The 18,471-nt window shown below is 40.9% G+C and overlaps 1 protein-coding gene across 1 annotated transcript in view; it reads left to right on the top strand.

The window, feature by feature from the left end:
- ece2a (endothelin converting enzyme 2a) overlaps positions 1–17,586 on the top strand; it is a 142,897-nt gene extending 125,311 nt beyond the window's left edge. Inside the window, exon 3 of the mRNA XM_017699138.2 lies at positions 16,560–17,586. Coding sequence (XP_017554627.1) covers positions 16,560–16,847 — 288 coding nt within the window. The 3' untranslated portion in view covers positions 16,848–17,586. The remainder of the gene's footprint in view (positions 1–16,559) is intronic.
- The last annotated feature ends 885 nt before the right edge of the window (positions 17,587–18,471 follow it).

The raw sequence follows: 18,471 nt of genomic DNA, 5'->3' as shown, positions 1-18,471 counted from the left end.
TGGCAGTGCTCCTCCTGTTCCTCCTTGCACAAAGGCAGAGGTAGCGGTCCTGCTGTTGGGTTGTTGCCCTCCTACGGCCTCCTCCATGTCTCCTGGTGTACTGGCCTGTCTCCTGGTAGCGCCTCCAGCCTCTGGACACTATGCTGACAGACACAGCAAACCTTCTTGCCACAGCTCGCATTGATGTGCCATCCTGGATGAGCAGCACTACCTGAGCCACTTGTGTGGGTTGTAGAGTCCGTCTCATGCTACCACGAGTGTGAAAGCACCACCAACATTCAAAAGTGACCAAAACATCAGCCAGAAAGCAGAAAGGTACTGAGAAGTGGTCTGTGGTCTCCACCTGCAGAACCATTCCTTTATTGAGTGTGTCTTGCTAATTGCCAATAATTTCCATCCGTTGTCTATTACATTCGTACAACAGCTGTGAAACTGATTGTCAATCAGTGTTGCTTCCTAAATGGACAGTTTGATTTCACAGAAGTTTGATTTACTTGGAGTTATATTGTGTTGTTTAAGTGTTCCCTTTATTTTTTTGAGCAGTGTATATTGTCTCTATATTTTGTGCATATTTTCTCTATATTTCTCTATATTTTGTGTATGTTTAATATTTCAGTTTGCTTTTTATATTTTACTTTTACTATTTTATTTTCTGTAGAATGATTACCTGAGCCTCACTACAAGCATTTCATTGCATAAATGTCCTGACATGTTGTGCAAATGACAAATAAACTTGAAACACTTGAACCCCTCAGAAAGAGACATGGGATGAAAAACAACAACTGGACTGTCTAGTCATAGCCTCCCATCTGAGGATCATTTTGCTCAGGGGTTTATCCATGATGCTCAATCTGAAAGAACAGAGTTGCAAAAAAAGTAAATCGGGACTACTTCCATGTCTCTCAATGTTGGGTTCAAGCTAGCAGCAAAGTAGCAATCGCTAAGTGCTCTTACCACTATGCCAAATCAGGCCCTGCTGTTTCCTACCACCTGTGCTGGTTGGTGGAGGTGTCAGCAATGACATCGGTCCTCCTGCATTCCCCATATACCCTTACTGCACCAAAACTGGGAAATGCTGTGTGGTGAGGCATAATTCTGCATGTAGTTAGCATGATTGCCAGGGTGTAGCTCAGATTTTCTTACACAGAGACACATTTAAATACTCAGAACTGCAGATGGTAGCTTTAAGGTTACCAGAGAGACAGTTACTGTGGGGAAACAAAGGTAAAGAGAGTGAAGGAAAAATGGACATAGAATAACAAATGGAAAAAGGACGGTGTAAAAACAAAACATGCTGTTGCTAGCATCCCACTGGCTACAGGGATGGGCTTTGGTAGCACATTCCTGTGGCTAGTGACAAATGTGAGATGGAGAGAAACTGTTAATTGATGTTTCCTCTCCCTGTGTGCCCAGCTACAGACTCTGTGTGTGTGTGTGTGTGTGTGTGTGTGTGTGTGTATGTGTGTACATACATATAATATCACTGCTGTCAGAACAAAACCTTGTATCTCCAAAATGGTAGCTTTACAGGAGAAGGAAAAAACATACTTTCCTTTTAATGTAAGTCAATGGAACCAGACGTCTTTCCAAGTCATTTTGGTCCATTCATCATGAACTTTTCATGTAATATAAAGGCCAACAGTCATTTACAAAATATGAAAAACAACAAAATTGGAGATACAAGATCCGACAGCAGCGATACACACCGATCAGGCATAACATTATGACCACATCCTTGTTTCTACGCTCATTGTCCATTTTATCAGCTCCACTTACTTTATAGGTGTAGTTTTACAATTACAGACTATAGTCCATCTGTTTCTCTGCATACTTTGTTAGCCCCCTTTACCCTGTTCTTCATGATTACCATGTCCATGATTGCCAAAAAGAGTTTTCAGTTATACTTTGTAGGACCATAGGACACTTTTTCACTTCATCTTAAACGAGCATGGGCCCAGAGAAGTTGGTGCCGTTTCTGAATTCAGTTTGTATAGGATTTCTTTTGACATTTGTGGATGCAGCAACGAAACTGTGTTTACAGATGGTGGTTTTTGGAAGTGAGCCTGAGCCCATACAGCAGTTTCCGCTAAGAATCTTGTCTATTTTTAATGCAGTGCCATCTGAGGGCCTGAAGATCACAGCCAGCCAGTACTGGTTTTTGGTCTTGTCACCTGTGTGCAGATTTCGCTGGATTCTTAGAATGTTTTAAATGGTGCTATGTACCATAGATGATAAAATGATAAAATTATGAAAGTTTTAGCTATTTTATATTGAGTAGCATTATTCTTGAATTGTTGCACTATTTGTTTATGTAGTCTTTCACAGTGTAATGAAGCACCTCCTATCTTTACTATTGATAGCCTCTCTGGGATGCTCTTTTTTTTACCCAGTCATGTGTCTGAACTATTGGCAATTAACCACTAGGTGTTTTTGTAGCATTACACAACTTTACCAATATTTTGTTGCTGTCCCAAAATTTTTTAAATGTGTTGCTGACATCAAATTCAAAATGGGCATGTATTTTTCAAAACGTATTACCATTTTTCAGTTTCAGCAATTGATATGTTGTCTTTGTACTGTTTTCAATTAAATATACAGTTTAAATGATTAGCATTTTATTCTGTCACTTCACAGTAAAAAGGGCATGGGTTCAATTCCCTGGTCGGGCGACCAGGATCCTCTCTGAGTAGAGTTTACATAGTCTCCCTGTGTCTGCTTGGGTTTTCTCCCAGTGCTCCAGTTTCTTCCCACAGTTCAAAGACATGCAGTCAGCCGAATGGAAGATGCCAAATTGTCCATACCTGTTAGTGTGAATGTATAAGTCTGTGTGTCTGCCCTGTGTTGGACTGGTAACCTGTCCAGGGTGTTACCGGCCTCCTGCCCAGTGAGCATGTCATGATAATGATATAAGTAGTTTGTGATTACGAGAAAACAAATAATAATGAACTAGTTTTCACAGAAAAATGTCAATCTATGGCCTAAGGCTTCCATATTAAGTAGCTAGAAGGAATGAGAGGTAGGAAGAGAAAAAGATCAACACAGAAAACATGGTAAGGAGAGCGACAGAGGGAGAGAATGAGAGGAAGGTGTTTAAAAATAAAAAACGTGTGGTTGTTCAGAGAGAGGAATGCAAAAAATTGATAAGGTGACCCAAATACTATACTGTCTTCCTACACGCTGTGTGTGTGTGTGTGTGTGTGTGTGTGTGTGTGTGTGTGTGTGTGTGTGTGTGTGTGTGTGTTTTGCGTAATGGCTCCATCTCTCACAAATCTTCCAAACTTCATTCTTTCCTGAGTTCAAAAGCTGTTCATAACCTGATCAGAAAAAATGGGTCACAATAGTGCACACATACAGAGGCAGATCCTTATCTGACCTGCTCAGACCCAGTGGACCATGTATTTGAGTACTCTGAGCACAGCCCTAGTCATGTGACTGGGACTCTGTGAACAGTGACCTCACAATGGAGGTCACCACGGAAACACTCCCACATGTTTTATTGAATAGACTGTGAGGCCCTAAACAGTCATTGTAATGGGAAGCTGAAATGAAGATGGAGAGTGTTAGGGTCAACATTACTATATAGCATTTTACAGTATCTGTGTAGATATGCATGCGAGATTGAGGTAAAATTTGATGGTTAAGGAAAAGTCTTTTAACATTGAATAAGATATCAGTGTCATTAAATTTCAGGCAGGTCTGGGTAGGTTTTTTGGTACTACAGCAGAGACTTTCAAACATGACATCAAAATTGTTGCCAGCATAAAGTTCAAAATCCAGGGTCTGTCGTGGTGTAGACATGTATTAGTATCCATGGCATGAGTAAATTGTACTTCTGTGATGGCACAATTAATATGGAGATATATACTAATTTTACAGCAACAGATGGTGCCTTCTAAACTACGTCTTTTTCAGACATTCACTGCTGACACAGGAGTTCAAACACAGACACAGATTGTATAAACTCCATAGATAAGCATTGACCAATAGAATAAGACACTCTGGAGCAGCTGTACATGAGCTTAAAGTTGTCATGCCTAATGTAAAGTGTGGGCTAGATGGGTATAAAGCCCACCAGCATTAGACTGTGAAGTTTTATCGAGTGATTGAGCTCCATCTAATACCTTTGGATGAGTTAAGTTGAAGTTTGTGACCCAGAAGTAATCATCCAACATCAGTACTTGACCTCACTAATGCTCTTGTGGCTGAATGCAATCAAATCTTCATGGCAATGTTCCAACATCTAGTGTAAAACTTTTCCAGAAGTGTAGTGGCTGTTACTGCAGCAAATAGGGGCAAAGTTTTAATTTTAATACTTTTGATTTTAAAAGAAATTTTGGAAGAGTAGGTGTCCACAAGCCTGTGTTCATATAGCGTATATTTATTGTCACAGTGTGCAGTGTTAGTCACTGATAACTTTCAGTTGAACATTCACTCAATGCAGTGTTGACATTAACATTTCAACCTTGGCCAAGATAGCGATTCTCTTGAAAAATCAATAATGTTGTGCTTCCATCTGGAATGGATTTGTGGAATGGATTTTGGCAGAGAAAGAAAAAAATAACTGTTCTATCTTTTTTTGAATTATCAGTTTTTTTGTTCAGTTGCTAACATGATGGCTAACTGATAGATCGGTCTTTAACCTTGAAAATGGTGCAGTTTTATTTGAAATTTACATCTCATTTATTTACCTTAGTAACGTTTTGATGTCAGTCGTCTGGCATGGTATTTATTGTTTTCAGGTGGGTGTGTGTGTGCGTGTGTGTGTGTGCGTGTATGTGTGTGTGTGTGCGTGTATGTGTGTGCGTGTGTGTGTGTGTGTGCCCCCACTAAACTAAATGGCACTCAGTGATGATTCTAGTGTAACATTGATGAAAATAATTGAAGGTGAATGTCAAGCATCGCTTTACCGACCCCCATCCCCCATCTCTCTCTCTCTTTCTCGCTCTCTCTCTCTCCCCAGCACAATGAGAAGGTCGAGAAGGAAAATACTTCACTAATGAGTCATTAATGTTAATGTGAGTGTTATGACACAATGGCAGAGCAGATAGCAGGCCTGTATGGGCTTACATCTGTATTTGTGTCAGTGCTTTCATTTGTTCACTGAGTGGAAGTGAATAATTTAAGCAAACAGCACTGAAATCATCACATAAGTGGGGTATGATGATGCTTTGGCTTTTTATGAAGTAAGACTATATTAAAACCCTAGCACATTCTACCCTGCTGAAAAAAGACCATTAGAACCATATTAGAACTATAAAATGTCATTAGTGACTGTTGGACACCAACAGGTACCAATAGACACTTTTAATAGCTTTTGTAATCTTTTTCAACAGAGTATTGTTTTCTTCTTTTTATTTCATAAACAGTTCAATTTGATTTAAAAACATTTTATTTATGAATTAATATTGTAACATTAGGATCTAACAGTAAGGTTTGTGCCTGAAACTAAACAAAAGGCAGTCAACTAAGTCTTATATGAAATTATTATGGGTAAAATATATTTTGGTGAAAAATGCAGTTAATCAGCCAACATATTTGGTGTCTTAATGTTTGTACTGGTGCTACAAGGCTAATTTATTAACAAGTAATAGAAGCTAATACTCACAGCCTAGCAGTTTGTAAATTGCATGGCTGAACTGTGATAGACAAACCAGTATGGCTCAACTTCAGCAAAACCAGCATATGTTGTGTTTTGGATGCTGAGGTGCTGATCAAGCAGCATGACCAGCTAAACCAGAACCAGACCAGCTTAGACCAGATATCAAATGTTCACTGACCTGTGCTGTTTTTTTTTCAGCAGGGAATCGTCACATATTTGCCTTGGACCATGTCAAGCTGTCTGATTTTATATATAACAGTATTTCATACAGTGTCAGGATCCAAATAAGCAAGTCTGTTTGATGTTACAAACAGCTCCACGCAGTTTGACGCAGGTCTTCTTGAATTAGATATATAGTTAGCAAACTGCTAATTGTTATTCTATAGGCTTCCATTACATGTTAGAATGAAAAAATGAAGAAGCAAAGTTTGGACGACAAATATGCCTTGGTTGATTACTTATTGGGTACTTATGCTGGGGTGCAGAAAACCAGAATTTAAATTCCTATCTAGTGCTATGTAGGGAGCAGGGAGCTTGAGATTCAGCCCCAGCATGAGAAGAGAGGTGCTGCTGCATTGGTGCTAAATAAGACTTGTTGTGGTAAAAAGTGACCAAAAAGTACTTAGACAGCGAAGGTTTTTCATGTCCATTGCTATATGATAAAAAAAGTTTATGAAGTAACCACAATATACAGCGATGGACGTTCTTCTCCTCGTTTGGTGGTGGTCATGTTTGCTTGGCAATGATACCATAGTCTAAAGGAACTATATTTCTTGGCAGAATACTTGGTCATGTGGATTAATAATTGCAAATTATTTTCTGAAAATTTGTGTATTCCATCATATTTTATGTTGGCTATTGTTTTATAAAAGCAATAAACCACTTGAGGCCATGCTTTACTGTGATTTTATCACAGGGAAGGGAGTTTTAGGTATTTTGCTTTGCCTTGTGCCTAAGAACACCCTTTCCTCAGCCAAAACATATGATAGCATTCATAAATATGGATGACTTGTATTACTCACATGTGCCAACATTGTTACAGCTTTGCTAATGCTAACGCCACACTGAACGAGCTGTACTATCAGCGACCTCCAGAGCACAAACCCAGACAGACTGTTCTTTGTTACCGGTGAATTCAGCCATGCCAATCTGAAGTGAGTACTCCCCAAATTTCATCATATGTGGACTTTGCAACCCGTGGGGCTAACATTCTGGGTCTTGTTTACACAAACATCCCCAGCATACAGGGCTGAGCCCCGCCCCCACTACGACTACTTGGACTACATCTCTGTGATGCTCATTCCAGCATACAGACCACTCATCAGATGTGCCAAACCAGACCAAAAGCAAGTGATAACCTGGCTGCCAGGAGCTGTCTCTGCTCTTCAGGACGGTTTTTATCACACTGACTAGGAGATGTTCAGAGAAGCAACAACTACCAGTGACTCCATCAACCTGGAGGAGTACACAGAATCAGTGACTGGCTACATCATTAAGTGCATTGATGATTTTACTGTCTCCAAACCCATCACAACTTACCCCAACCAGAAACTATGGATGACTGCAGAGGTGCACATGCTGCTGAGAACCCATGACAAGGCTTTCAAGTCAAGGGACAAAGCAAGCCTCAGGATGGCAAGAGCCAAGCTCTCCCGGGCCATCAAAGAGGCTAAGCGTGTCTACTCAAAGAAAATGCAATTCATTTTCAAAACACTGCTGACACACGGCGCATGTGGCAGGGCATCCAGGCCATCACCAACTATAAGTCACCTGCACCTGCGTGTAACAGTGATGCCTCCCTTCCAGACATGCTTAACAACTTCCATGCTCGGTTTGAGGCACAGAACGGCACGACGGTGAGGAAAACCACATCTCCTCCAAGTGAACAGGTACGAAAAAAAAACCACGAAAAGCACCAGGATCCGACAGCATACCAGGCAAAGTGCTCAGAGAATGCGCTGAACAGCTGGCTGATGTTCTCACGGACATATTCAACATCTCTCTGAGCACTGCAGTCGTTCCACTGTGCTTCAAGTCCACCATCATCATCCCTGTGCCGAAGAAGTCTCCAGTGTCCTGCCTCAATGTTGCTCCCATCACTCCCATCATCACGAAGTGCTTCTAGAGGCTTGTCACGAGGCACGTTAAAGACCAGCTTCCTCCTTCACTGGACCCATTGCAATTTGTCTATTGCCCCAACTGCTCAACAGATGACGCTGTCTCCACCACACTTCACCTGGCTCTCTCCCATCTAGACAATAGACACCTATGTCAGAATGCTGTTCATAGACTTCAGTTCAGCGTTCAACACCATCATTCCTCAGCAGCTTATTGGAAAACTGAGTCTGCTGGGCCTGAACACTTCCCTCTGTAACTGGATCCTGGATTTCCTATCTGAGAGACCTCAGTTAGTCAGGAAATAACATCTCCAGTGCCACCAGTCCACTGCTGTTCACTCTACTGACTCACGACAGGTCTGGACTGCAGGCCAGTTTAACACATGGACTCTTACTACAGAGCCATGCTGTTTTAATACATGCAAAATGTGGTTTGTCATTGTCTTGCTGAGGTTAGCAAGGGCTTCCCTGAAAATAACGTCATCTAGATGGCAGCGTATTTTGCACTAAAACCTGAATATATCGTTCAGCATTAATTGTGCCTTCACAGATGTGCAAGTCAGCATGCACTAATCCACCCCATACCATCACAGATGCTGACTTAGATAACAAGCTGGGTGGACTTTAGTAAGAAGGACACAGTGTCCATGATTTCCAAAAAGAATTTCAAATTTTAATATGTCAGAACACACGACAGTTTTCCACTTCCCTTCAGTCCATTTTAAATGAGCCCAGAGATGGCAGTGGCATTTCTCAATTCTGCTTATGTACTGTTTCTTCTTTGCATGGTAGAGTTTTAACTTGCCTTTGTGGATGCAGCAACAAGCAGTGTTTATAGGCAGTGTTTTTCAGAAGTTGTTCCTAAACCCATGCAGTGATTTCCACTACAGAATTGTGTCTGTTTTTAATGTAGTGCCGCCTGAGGGCCTGAAGATCACAGCCAGCCAAAATTGGTTTTCAGCCTTGTCCCTTGCATACAGAGATTTCTCTGTGTTCTCTGATTCTAATGATATTATGTACTGTACATGATGAAATCCCCAAGTTTTGAGTCATGAACACCAACATACCTTTACTACTGAAAGACTCAGATTCTCTAGGATGTTCTTTTTATACCGAGTCATGTTACTGACCTGTTGCCAATTAAGATTAAGTGACCCTTAGTCCCACAACGGGGAAATTTCACCTCTGCATTTAACCCATCCGTGAAGTGAAACATCACATACACTGTAGTGAGCACACACACACACTAAGGGGCAGTGAGCGCATTTGCCCGGAGCGGTGGGCAGCCCATTCCGCAGTGCCCGGGGAGCAGTTGGGGGTTAGGTCTCTTGCTCAAGGACACATCAGTCATGTGCTGTCGGCTCTGGGGATCGAACCGGCGACCTTCCGGTCATGAGGCTGGTTCCCTAACCTCAAGCCACTCCACCAGGTGTTTTTTTTTTTAGGGTTTTTTTTAGGGCATTACACAACTTCACCAGTCCTTTGTTGCCATTGTACCAACTTTTTGGAAACATGTTGCTGGCATCAAATTCAAAATGGGTATGTATTTTTTTTAAAACAATACATTTTTCAGTTTCAACATTTGATATGTTGTCTTTGAACTAGTTTTAACAAAATATAAGGTTTAATGATTTGCTCATCATTGCATTTTGTTTTATTTACATTCTGTACCGCGTCCCAACTTTTTTGGAAATGGCGTTGTAATACATATGCATCACTCTTAATGATATATGTCCAGAAATTGCCATATATCAGATTTCTATGTTGAATATGATATATTTTTGAGTGAAATGCGGTATAACAGAGGGTCTCTGAAGCAATAAAATTTATTGTAAGACAAAGACAATCTGAGTAAACCTAAGTAAATAAAATACAGTTCTGACTTAGAGCCCATTGAGATACTGTGGTAGGTCTTTAAACAAGCAGCTCATGCTCAAAAGCCCTCCAGTATGGCCAAATTAAAGCAATTTTGCCACGGAGAGTGGCCCGAAATGATGTGAAAGACTGAACTCCAGATATTACAAGTGTTGCTGCAAAAGGTGATAGTTATTACATTTAGTGTTTAGTATTAGTGAGCAAATACTTTGTCACAGAGCTCTATGACCAGGGGCATGAAATAACATGGTAAACAAGGGCAATTTTGATGTCATATTAACCTTAGGATTAGGGATAGTTGTGGGGTTGAGGTCAGGCATTGATTGTTTTTTATGCAATCCCATATGCACTGTTTGTATAAACAGACTCTCTCTCGCTCTCTCTCACTCTGTAGTGTTGTGTTTACTCATGCATGTAGGATGTGTTGTAGACCGCAGCTCGTGTTTGCAGGCTGTTTCTCTGATGTTTGTTCTTCACTAGGCCAACCAAGCAGCAAACTCAGCCATCAGCAACACACTCCTGCCCTAAAATGTGCTGCAGTTCATCACAGGTTGTGTATTGTCCTAATAGTGTTTCTCAGTTTGGGATCTGGAGTGCTCCTGGAGTGCACATTTTGGCTTTTTCCCCTGCTGATTCAGCTAATGAAGGGCTTATTAATTAGCTGTTGAGTTCAATCAAATGTGTTAAAAGCTATCAAAGCCTGCAGTGCTGTGAGTTGAGGACTATAGTTTGACACCTCTGTGTAAGTGTTGGTTTTGCACTGGTGACTTTGCTGTGTTGAGGGTGCTTTGGGACCAGGACTCAGAAATGCTTTGCAAAGAAAATGTAAATGGATAGCAGTTTGGAATGTGTTGCAGAAATCAAAAGCGAAACAAATATTTTTTTTTTAACATGATTGAAATACCTTGAAGAGGTAAGTATAAGCATATACAGTGAGAGTATTTAGACAGTTTAGTTTTTTTTTTTTTTTTTAAATATAAAAAAATATGTGTATATGTCCACTATATCTATCTCAAAATTCACACACCACGTCTTGACTTGTACTTATAAATCAGAAAAAAGTATGATCTTGTATGCATAATGGTGAAGGAGTTTCATATAGTTCTCAATTAACATTATTAAACAACACTGGAATAGAAAAGACTCTGCCAATAATTCAGTTTGTTATGACAGAAAGAATGAACGGTTGTGCATATGATTTCAAGAACACTTGAACCGCAGTAAAGTATGGTGGTGGGAGTATCATGATATGGGGCAGCTCCTCTGCAAACAGCAGTTGAGCAATAAATGTTATCAAAGGTCACATGCGCATGGTGTAATGCATTGGAACACATTAAAGGAGAAAATATCAGCCAAGAGCCATGGCCTAAAGAAGAATGGGCCAAAATTGAACCACAGTGCTTCAAAAAGCCAGTTACCGTAAATGCCTCAATGATGTTACTACCACAAAGCATTAATGTTATTACTTTTCCCAATTAATACTTTTTCTGACCAAATGACAGAACCTGATTGGACCATAACCTGACCAAAACTAGATATCATGACTGTTTCAACCAACACCATCATCTACCATCACCAGAGCCTGCTACAGCTGAGAAATCAGCCATAATCTCTGCTTCCAAGCGAACTGCATGAAGAGCTGCACGAGCTAGGCCTGCTACAGTCCCTGGCGCAGCGTGAGCCTGCTGGCCGAAAGCGATGTGTGAGGAGGCAGAAGCGAGGCAAGCAAGCCGGCGTTCATGCTAGGCTAATGGCTAACCCCACACGACTAGCCGTTCCATCGCTTCTTCTCTCTAACATTTGTTCCTTGGAGAATAAACTGGACTACCTCAGAATTAGGCTACCCAACGTGAGTTCAGAGACTGCTGTGTTTTCGTTTTTATGGAGATGTGGATTACAAGCTCCACTCGGGACTTGGCTGTTCAGCTCATTGGCCTGTTGTGCTTCCATGTGGACAGAGATGCTGAGCTGTGCAGTAAGAGTCGCGGTGGAGGTCTGTGTGTTTACATCAATACTGAATGGTGTAAAAACACGGCACTAGTCTCCAGTCACTGCTCACTGCTGGTGGAGTTTGCGATTGTCAGAGCCAGGCCATTTTATTTGCCTAGAGAGCTAAGTTTGCTGTATATAATAGCAGTGTATATAGCTCCCAGTGCTAATGCTAATGCAGACGGACTGTTGATTGTAGCCGGTGATTTCAAGCATGCCAATCTGAAGTCACACCAAATTTCAACAGTATGTGGACTTTGCAACCCGTGGGGCTAACGTTCTGGATCTTGTTTACACAAACATCCCCGGCACGTACAGGGCTGAGCCCCACCCCCACTATGGCTACTCAGACCACATCTCTGTGATGCTCATTCCAGCATACAGGCCACTCATCAGACGTGCCAAACCAGACAAGAAGCAAGTGAGAACCTGGCTGCCAGGAGCTGTCTCTGCTCTTCACGACTGTTTTGATCACACTGACCGGGAGATTTTCAGAGTAGCAGCAACTACCAGTGACTCCATCAACCTGGAGGAGTACACAGAATCCGTGACTGGCTACATCAGCAAGTGCAATTGATGATGTTACTGTCTCCAAATCCATCACAACTTACCCCAACCAGAAACTATGGATGACTGCAGAGGTGCGCATGCTGCTGAGAACCCAGGACAAGGCTTTCAAGTCAAGGGACAAAACAAGCCTCAGGATGGCAAGAGCCAAGCTCTCCCGGGCCATCAAAGAAGCTAAGCGTGTCTACTCAAAGAAAATTCATGATCATTTTCAAAACACTGCTGACACACGGCGCATGTGGCAGGGCATCCAGGCCATCACCAACTACAAGTTACCTTCACCTGCTTGTAACAGTGATGCCTCCCTTCCAGACATGCTTAACAACTTCTATGCTCGATTTGAGGCACAGAACGGCACGACGGTGAGTAAAACCACACCTCCTCCAAGTGAACAGGTACTGTGTCTGTCCACTGCTGCTGTGCGGAGAACTCTACACAGAGTCAAACTATGAAAAGCACCAGGATCCGACAGCATACCAGGCAGAGTGCTCAGAGAATGCGTCGAACAGCTAGCTGATGTTCTCACGGACATATTCAACATCTCACTGAGCACTGCAATCGTTCCACTGTGCTTCAAGTCCACCGTCATCATCCCTGTGCCGAAGAAGTCTCCAGTGTCCTGCCTCAATGTTGCTCCCATCACTCCCATCATCACGAAGTGCTTCTAGAGGCTTGTCACGAGGCACGTTAAAGACCAGCTTCCTCCTTCACTGGACCCATTGCAATTTGTCTATTGCCCCAACTGCTCAACAGATGACGCTGTCTCCACCACACTTCACCTGGCTCTCTCCCACCTAGACAATAAAGACATCTATGTCAGAATGCTGTTCATAGACTTCAGTTCAGCGTTCAACACCATCGTTCCTCAGCAGCTTATTGGAAAACTGAGCCTGCTGGGCCTGAACACTTCCCTCTGTAACTGGATCCTGGATTTCCTATCTGAGACACCTCAGTTAGGCAGGATAGGAAATAGCATCTCCAGCGCCACCACACTGAGCACCGGTGCCCCTCAGGGCTGTGTGCTCAGTCCACTGCTGTTCACTCTACTGACTCACAAATGTACTGCAAAGTACAACTCAAATCACATCATCAAGTTTGCTGATGACAAGACTGTGGTGGGTCTGATCAGCAAGAATGACGAATCGGCATACAGAGAGGACAGTGACCACCTGCTTGGTTTGGGAATTGCACCGCCTCAGACCACAAGAACCTACAGCATATAGTGAGGACAGCTGAGAAGATCATTGAGATCTCTCTCCCCTCCATCGTGGACTTCTATACTGCACGTTGACTCACAGTTCACAGCATGTTAATATCTCTGCACCTTCCACTACCTCATGTTTAGAATGAGTGCTGTGTTGGTGCTGCACTGTCCTGTTTACTGTGTCTAATGTCTGTTTAATTTATCGTATTTATTGTTTCTAGTTTAATTTTTTGTCTGCACATTTGCACTTTGTACTTTTTGTTCCTTGTTGCACCGTGTTGTTCCTGGAGGAACGTAATTTCACTCCACTGTGTACTTGTACATAGATGGAACGACAATAAAAGCCTCTTCACTTGACTTCACTTGTACTTTCTTTGAAGCCATCTTGAAGGGCATTCTGTTAGTGTATTATCTTAAGTAACTCCTTTGCGCAACGAGGCATCGAGCCAACATAAAAGATAGACTTCAGGAGCAGAACTTGCCCAGAAATTATTGTGATCTAATGCAGCATCAGTTTCTCTCTACTGAAAAAGCTGTTGTGAAACTCCTACAAGGTAAACTATGCTAATATGTCTGTCACAACTTTAAAGTAAAACATGAAATGCCCACTTTACTCAGTGCAGCAGATGCATTCAGGTGCCTAAATGCTGCTGCACTGTTTAAGGTGTAATAAAATTTCAATTAAGAAGAATTAGAAACTTCAGCCTTGTCAGAAAGTGCTCTTGTGAATCACTGTTAGCTTAGTGCTAACAAACTATTAGAATCCTATAGGGATGCTAGCAGAAGTTAGCATGATGGTTGAGGTAGTTTTATTTCTTTATTTTTCTACCAAATTTTAACATTTATGGCCTAATTAAAGACCTAGCTTTAATTGTCACTGTTACCTCTGATATTTACATGATAAAAAGCTAAGGTAGCCATATTGCCACAATCCATGTTAATATAAAGCTATCTGGTGCAGCATTATATACTCACCTTCTATACAAGGTCTGTAGCAATCCACGGGATAGCAATGAAGATGGCAAACATGGGAGTGCATCAGTCTTTGTTCTCCTAGAATTTTTCAATTACAAAAACAAGAAAAACTGTCACCCTTTACACTCAGTTGTGTCACTTATTGTTCACATTATGCAGGTGTTACAAATGTTTTCATGCTTTTGCAATGAGTAACTTATAATGAAAAGTAATATTAATCAAAAATAATATTAACCTCTTATACCATTTTTGTCCTACCCCTGCCAACATCCCCACATATCATCGAACGAAACTTCTCAGAGACTTTCCCTAAATGTGTCATGGTATGAGGGAAAGTGTGTTATGATTTCAGATTCATGTTGACTTTAAGGCTCTGTTAACATGCCCACAGCATTCTATAGCTTCAGATGTAGATGTGTGAGGAGTTGGAATGCGATAACATGCAAATTGTAATTGTTTTGTGAATCCGAGCAACTTTCAAAATCTAACAGAAAAGTACTGTAGCATGCACAAATTGCAAAACCTTTACATCCATGCATACCAGTATACCACACAGCTCTATGCTCTAGTGCAGTCAGTGGGAATGTTGAGTTTTATTGGTAGGAACTTTTGAACAGAGTTCTGCTGGCCGTAGGTCTGGTCCGCAATGGATCTGGTAGGTTTGTAATGTATTGGGCCACATTTTGGTTCAGCCTTTTTCAGCAAGTTTTTAGGCGAAGATTTGACCTAAAACTCAATACAGAATACGCTGAACACTTTATAAGTATGTTGGAACATTCTGGAAAGACTTTCTACTGGAATCTAATTTCCTGCCACCTGATGTTTTTCTGTCTTCTACCAGATGCTGAGAACTCCTCTATTTCTCTCTCTGCTTCTCTCCCATTTTTATTCTTTCTCCCACTTACTTACACACAGACACTCTTGTCTCTTCTCACCTAGAGGTGTGAGATATATCAGTCCTTCAAGCCAGATTATCCATGGCATACAGTCGTATGTGACACACACACACAGTTCTCCCACAAAGTTGACTGTATATTTGGTTGAGTACTTGGTCCGTGCTGCTGAATGCATTTTTGAGGAAGTGGGACCCATTGTGCTAATGGTTAATGGATTATACGCTGCTCCTGGATAATAGTAATGGTTATAATATGACGTTAATATATCATTTTGCATGTCCGTTATGTTCAGGCTTTCCATGATCACGTTGTGGAAATGTTGTACTGCTACTTTCTTTTTTTCTACTTCCAGTCATAGAGTGCTGCAGGATTCTCAAAAGTCTGTTGTTGTTAAGGGCCTGCTTTTGTGAATCATGCTTGCTTTAGTTTTTTTTGTTTTTTTTAAGAATTAAACTGCATATAATGCAAACTGATTTTCAGCCTACTCAGATTTTAAGCAGCAAAATCAAGCGTAATGTGAAGAAAATAACAAATAAGAAACAGAGATAATGATAGTCATCACCTAGAAAAATAATGACCATACAGGAATCTTTTCAGAACTAGCAAATCCAAGATGCTGTTGCTCCTGTTATTGGTTTGTTATGAGGGAAAAAAATCAAAAGAATGAATACTTGGCAAAAAAGGCAGCAAAAAATGCAATAATATTGGGTAGTTAACACAAAACAATGAAAACAATAGAAGAAAAAGAAAGAAAAATGGAATACAGGAAAAAATTAAACAAATAATAATAAGAAGAAGCAGCAGAATAAGAAGTGGTGATACAAACGTTTATCAAGCCAGTCACTAGCTTCTCAATGGAAGCACACAGTTGCTACGAAAATATTCAGTAGTTCTAGCCCTGAACACAATTTATCATTCAGAAAATTCTTGTTTTACATCGTCTTTGATCAAAATGGAATGGCTGTAATGACATCCACAACACACTCAGTGGTGAAGGAAAAATGACATCTGATCTGACTGTTCAACCTGAGTGGTGTGAGCAAAGATCCAATTTGAAATTGAATTTGTAATGTGGCTTGCATCTTGACTGGAAAAAGTGGCCATTTAAGCTGCAGGAAAACTTTCCTGTTCAAATCAAATATGCAAAAAATTGCATGGTAATGCTCTGCAGATTGGATTTACTAACCTTAAAACCAAAGTACTTTGGATACAAAGTAGTGTTATGTGAATGTGATGATGATGCTGGTCTACTGTGTTTATTTGAGTGTTTCTGAATGAATAAGTTTAATATATTTCTGTCAGCTTGGTGACAGAGATGTTTTTTTCTTTATCTGCAGATCAGTCGAGTCCTGAAGCCAGGGGGTCGATTCGTGTCGGTGACTTTCGCCCAACCACATTTCCGCAAGAGACTGTACGCTCGCACTGAGTACAGGTGGTCCATCAACCACTATCACTACGGAGACAGCTTCCATTACTTCCTGTATGTCCTCACTAAAGGTGAGGAGCTCAGCCCAGAAGACACTGCACTGGAGAGGAGGCTGCGCACAGAAGCTGAGGCTCCACCCACTGTGGCGACCTTTGAAGACGTGGAAAATGAGGACTTCCTTAATAATATTGCTCTATGAAGTCAAGTCCCACAGCTGTCAGTCAAAGCAATTGCAAATAAATTTTTTCCTACTACAAGTGTTTCTAACAGGCAGTTTGATCTTATTTTTAACATGTTTTAACAGTGATTTTTTGTGGTCATTTTGTATGGAACATCATGAGGGTTGTCCCTGTACTTGATCATGAACTTCACCAGTCTCACGGATTTTAGATTTGTACAGGTGCAGTGAACAAGGCCACATAAGCCAATCTAGTTCATTAAGGGTTAAGATTAGACTTACTGTGAGTTTGGGCTCAGACCATCACATGTAGGGGAGCGCAGGGAGCAATTTAATACAGACTTCTTACGTTGTTATACAAGGTCAAGCAGCATGTGCTTCTGGCCATATTACCACATTGCTTAGCCATTGTCTTCTGTGAAAATTCAAAGCGATTCGTCAGTGATTAAAGAGGTCTGTGCCAAAGAGTGTTTTTTTCTGAGCATGAACATAATTTTTAACTTTTTTTTTCAGTTACTGAGCTGTTTTACTGTAATCACCATCTTGTTTCCTACAACACAGCCATGTTTTGAAGCATGTGGCAAGCACTAGTTAGGCTTACGTACAGCCTCTGTACTGCGAGGTTAGTTGTTACACAAGTTGTCTTGTTGTTCCGTACATTTACACAGATTAGAACAATGTGCCATATTTTACTGATGTCATGTTTGTATTTGCTGTCCTACACTGGCCAAAAAATAAATTTGTAATTCATTGGTCCACAGTCTGTGCGTGTGTGTATCTATTGATTGAGCTGTCTGACTGTCCTATAGATAGATAATATATAATGCAGTATAGTTGTAAAATATAATGCAGAATTATATTGAATGAACTTTGTTTGCACTAATTCATCAGACCTTTCTAGCAAGTGTTGCAACTAACCAGCTGTGTGTTACAATTAACCCACCCATGGGCTAAATTGTAACATTGCGCTTCCTAGAACTGTACATGAACGTTTGGTGTTAGAAACAAGTTCAAGTGTTTGTTTGTAGCAGAGATGTATGTATTGCTTGTATAAAAATGTTCCAGCTTACATGTTTTTAAGTCATTCAACAAAAACCAAAGTGTGTTTTATTTTGTGCCCTGGTCTCTTAGGCTAGAGACTTGAGCCTTTTGATCACAGTCTTAACTATCTAGATGATGATATTGACAAGCTTAGCCTACCTTGTGATTCAATCAGGTAATAATATAGGTCAAAATGATTCAAGGCTGGCCACGCTGTGGGGTCACTTTTCCACACTGATTTTGGGATAGAAAAGGGACACTGAGGGAGTCCAATCAGATTTTGCTTGTATCTGGCCCATTCTTTGTGTTGATACTGTTTATATAAATAGGTTTTTGTAACTTTCTGTAAGTAATTGACTGAGTTATGGCCTGAGTTGTTTCATATCAACTGTTGCTAGGTTAAAAAGAGCAAGATTCATAGTCAGCCTAGTGATAAACTCTACCACAATCAAAGCAAACTCCATTTACATCCTCAGAAAACACAACTTTCACCAAATTTTCTCTTTGAATACTATATTAACACAGTTACACATTTCCACCTGAGAGGTCCCCAAATGTAACTACTATGTGATTAGTTAGGCAGCATAATGTAATTTTACCACAG

Source organism: Pygocentrus nattereri, chromosome 19 (assembly GCF_015220715.1).
Source record: "Pygocentrus nattereri isolate fPygNat1 chromosome 19, fPygNat1.pri, whole genome shotgun sequence".
NCBI classification, from domain to species: Eukaryota; Metazoa; Chordata; class Actinopteri; order Characiformes; family Serrasalmidae; genus Pygocentrus; species Pygocentrus nattereri.
Note: the sequence above shows the minus strand (reverse complement) of the source record. Positions and strands in the feature narration are given on the sequence as shown.